Raw genomic sequence first — 381 nt, 5'->3', positions numbered from 1 at the left:
AGAGGCCTGCCAGCTCCAGCAGGAAGGCTCCGGTGGCGTGAGGGGTGCACGTGTTCATCCGGAAATCCTTACGGCTGGCGAGGATCTCCCCTTTCCGGCTGAGGGCAAAATTCCATCAGGGGACCCCCCCAGACCAGGCTCTGCCCTGTCCTGCTGGGAGCCTGGGGATGGGGCACTGGGAAAGCGCTACTTCCTCGGCTGAGGCACGGGGAAAACCCAACCCCACTACAGCAGCGGCAGGGGGACCAGCTAAACCTGGGGGGCAGCTGAGGGGCGTGGCGAGGGGGGCTTTCACCTGAAAAGAGGGTTGTCCCTCTTCTCATCCTCTTCCGGGGCGACCAGAGACATCGGAGTCAAGGGAACGCTGATCAGAGCCTGCCA

General features: G+C 63.8%; 1 protein-coding gene across 1 annotated transcript in view; it reads right to left on the bottom strand.

Annotated features, from left to right (window-relative positions):
* The window catches only part of NCAPH2 (non-SMC condensin II complex, subunit H2), a gene marked incomplete at both ends in the record, with an annotated part of 6,350 nt that overhangs the window by 2,735 nt on the left and 3,234 nt on the right, over positions 1–381 (bottom strand). Inside the window, 2 exons of the mRNA XM_010294228.1 lie at positions 7–98; positions 296–375. Of these exons, the coding sequence (XP_010292530.1) occupies positions 7–98; positions 296–375 (172 nt within the window). The remainder of the gene's footprint in view (positions 1–6; positions 99–295; positions 376–381) is intronic.

This window comes from Phaethon lepturus, unplaced genomic scaffold (assembly GCF_000687285.1).
Source record: "Phaethon lepturus isolate BGI_N335 unplaced genomic scaffold, ASM68728v1 scaffold50019, whole genome shotgun sequence".
In the NCBI taxonomy this organism is placed as follows: Eukaryota; Metazoa; Chordata; class Aves; order Phaethontiformes; family Phaethontidae; genus Phaethon; species Phaethon lepturus.
Note: the sequence above shows the minus strand (reverse complement) of the source record. Positions and strands in the feature narration are given on the sequence as shown.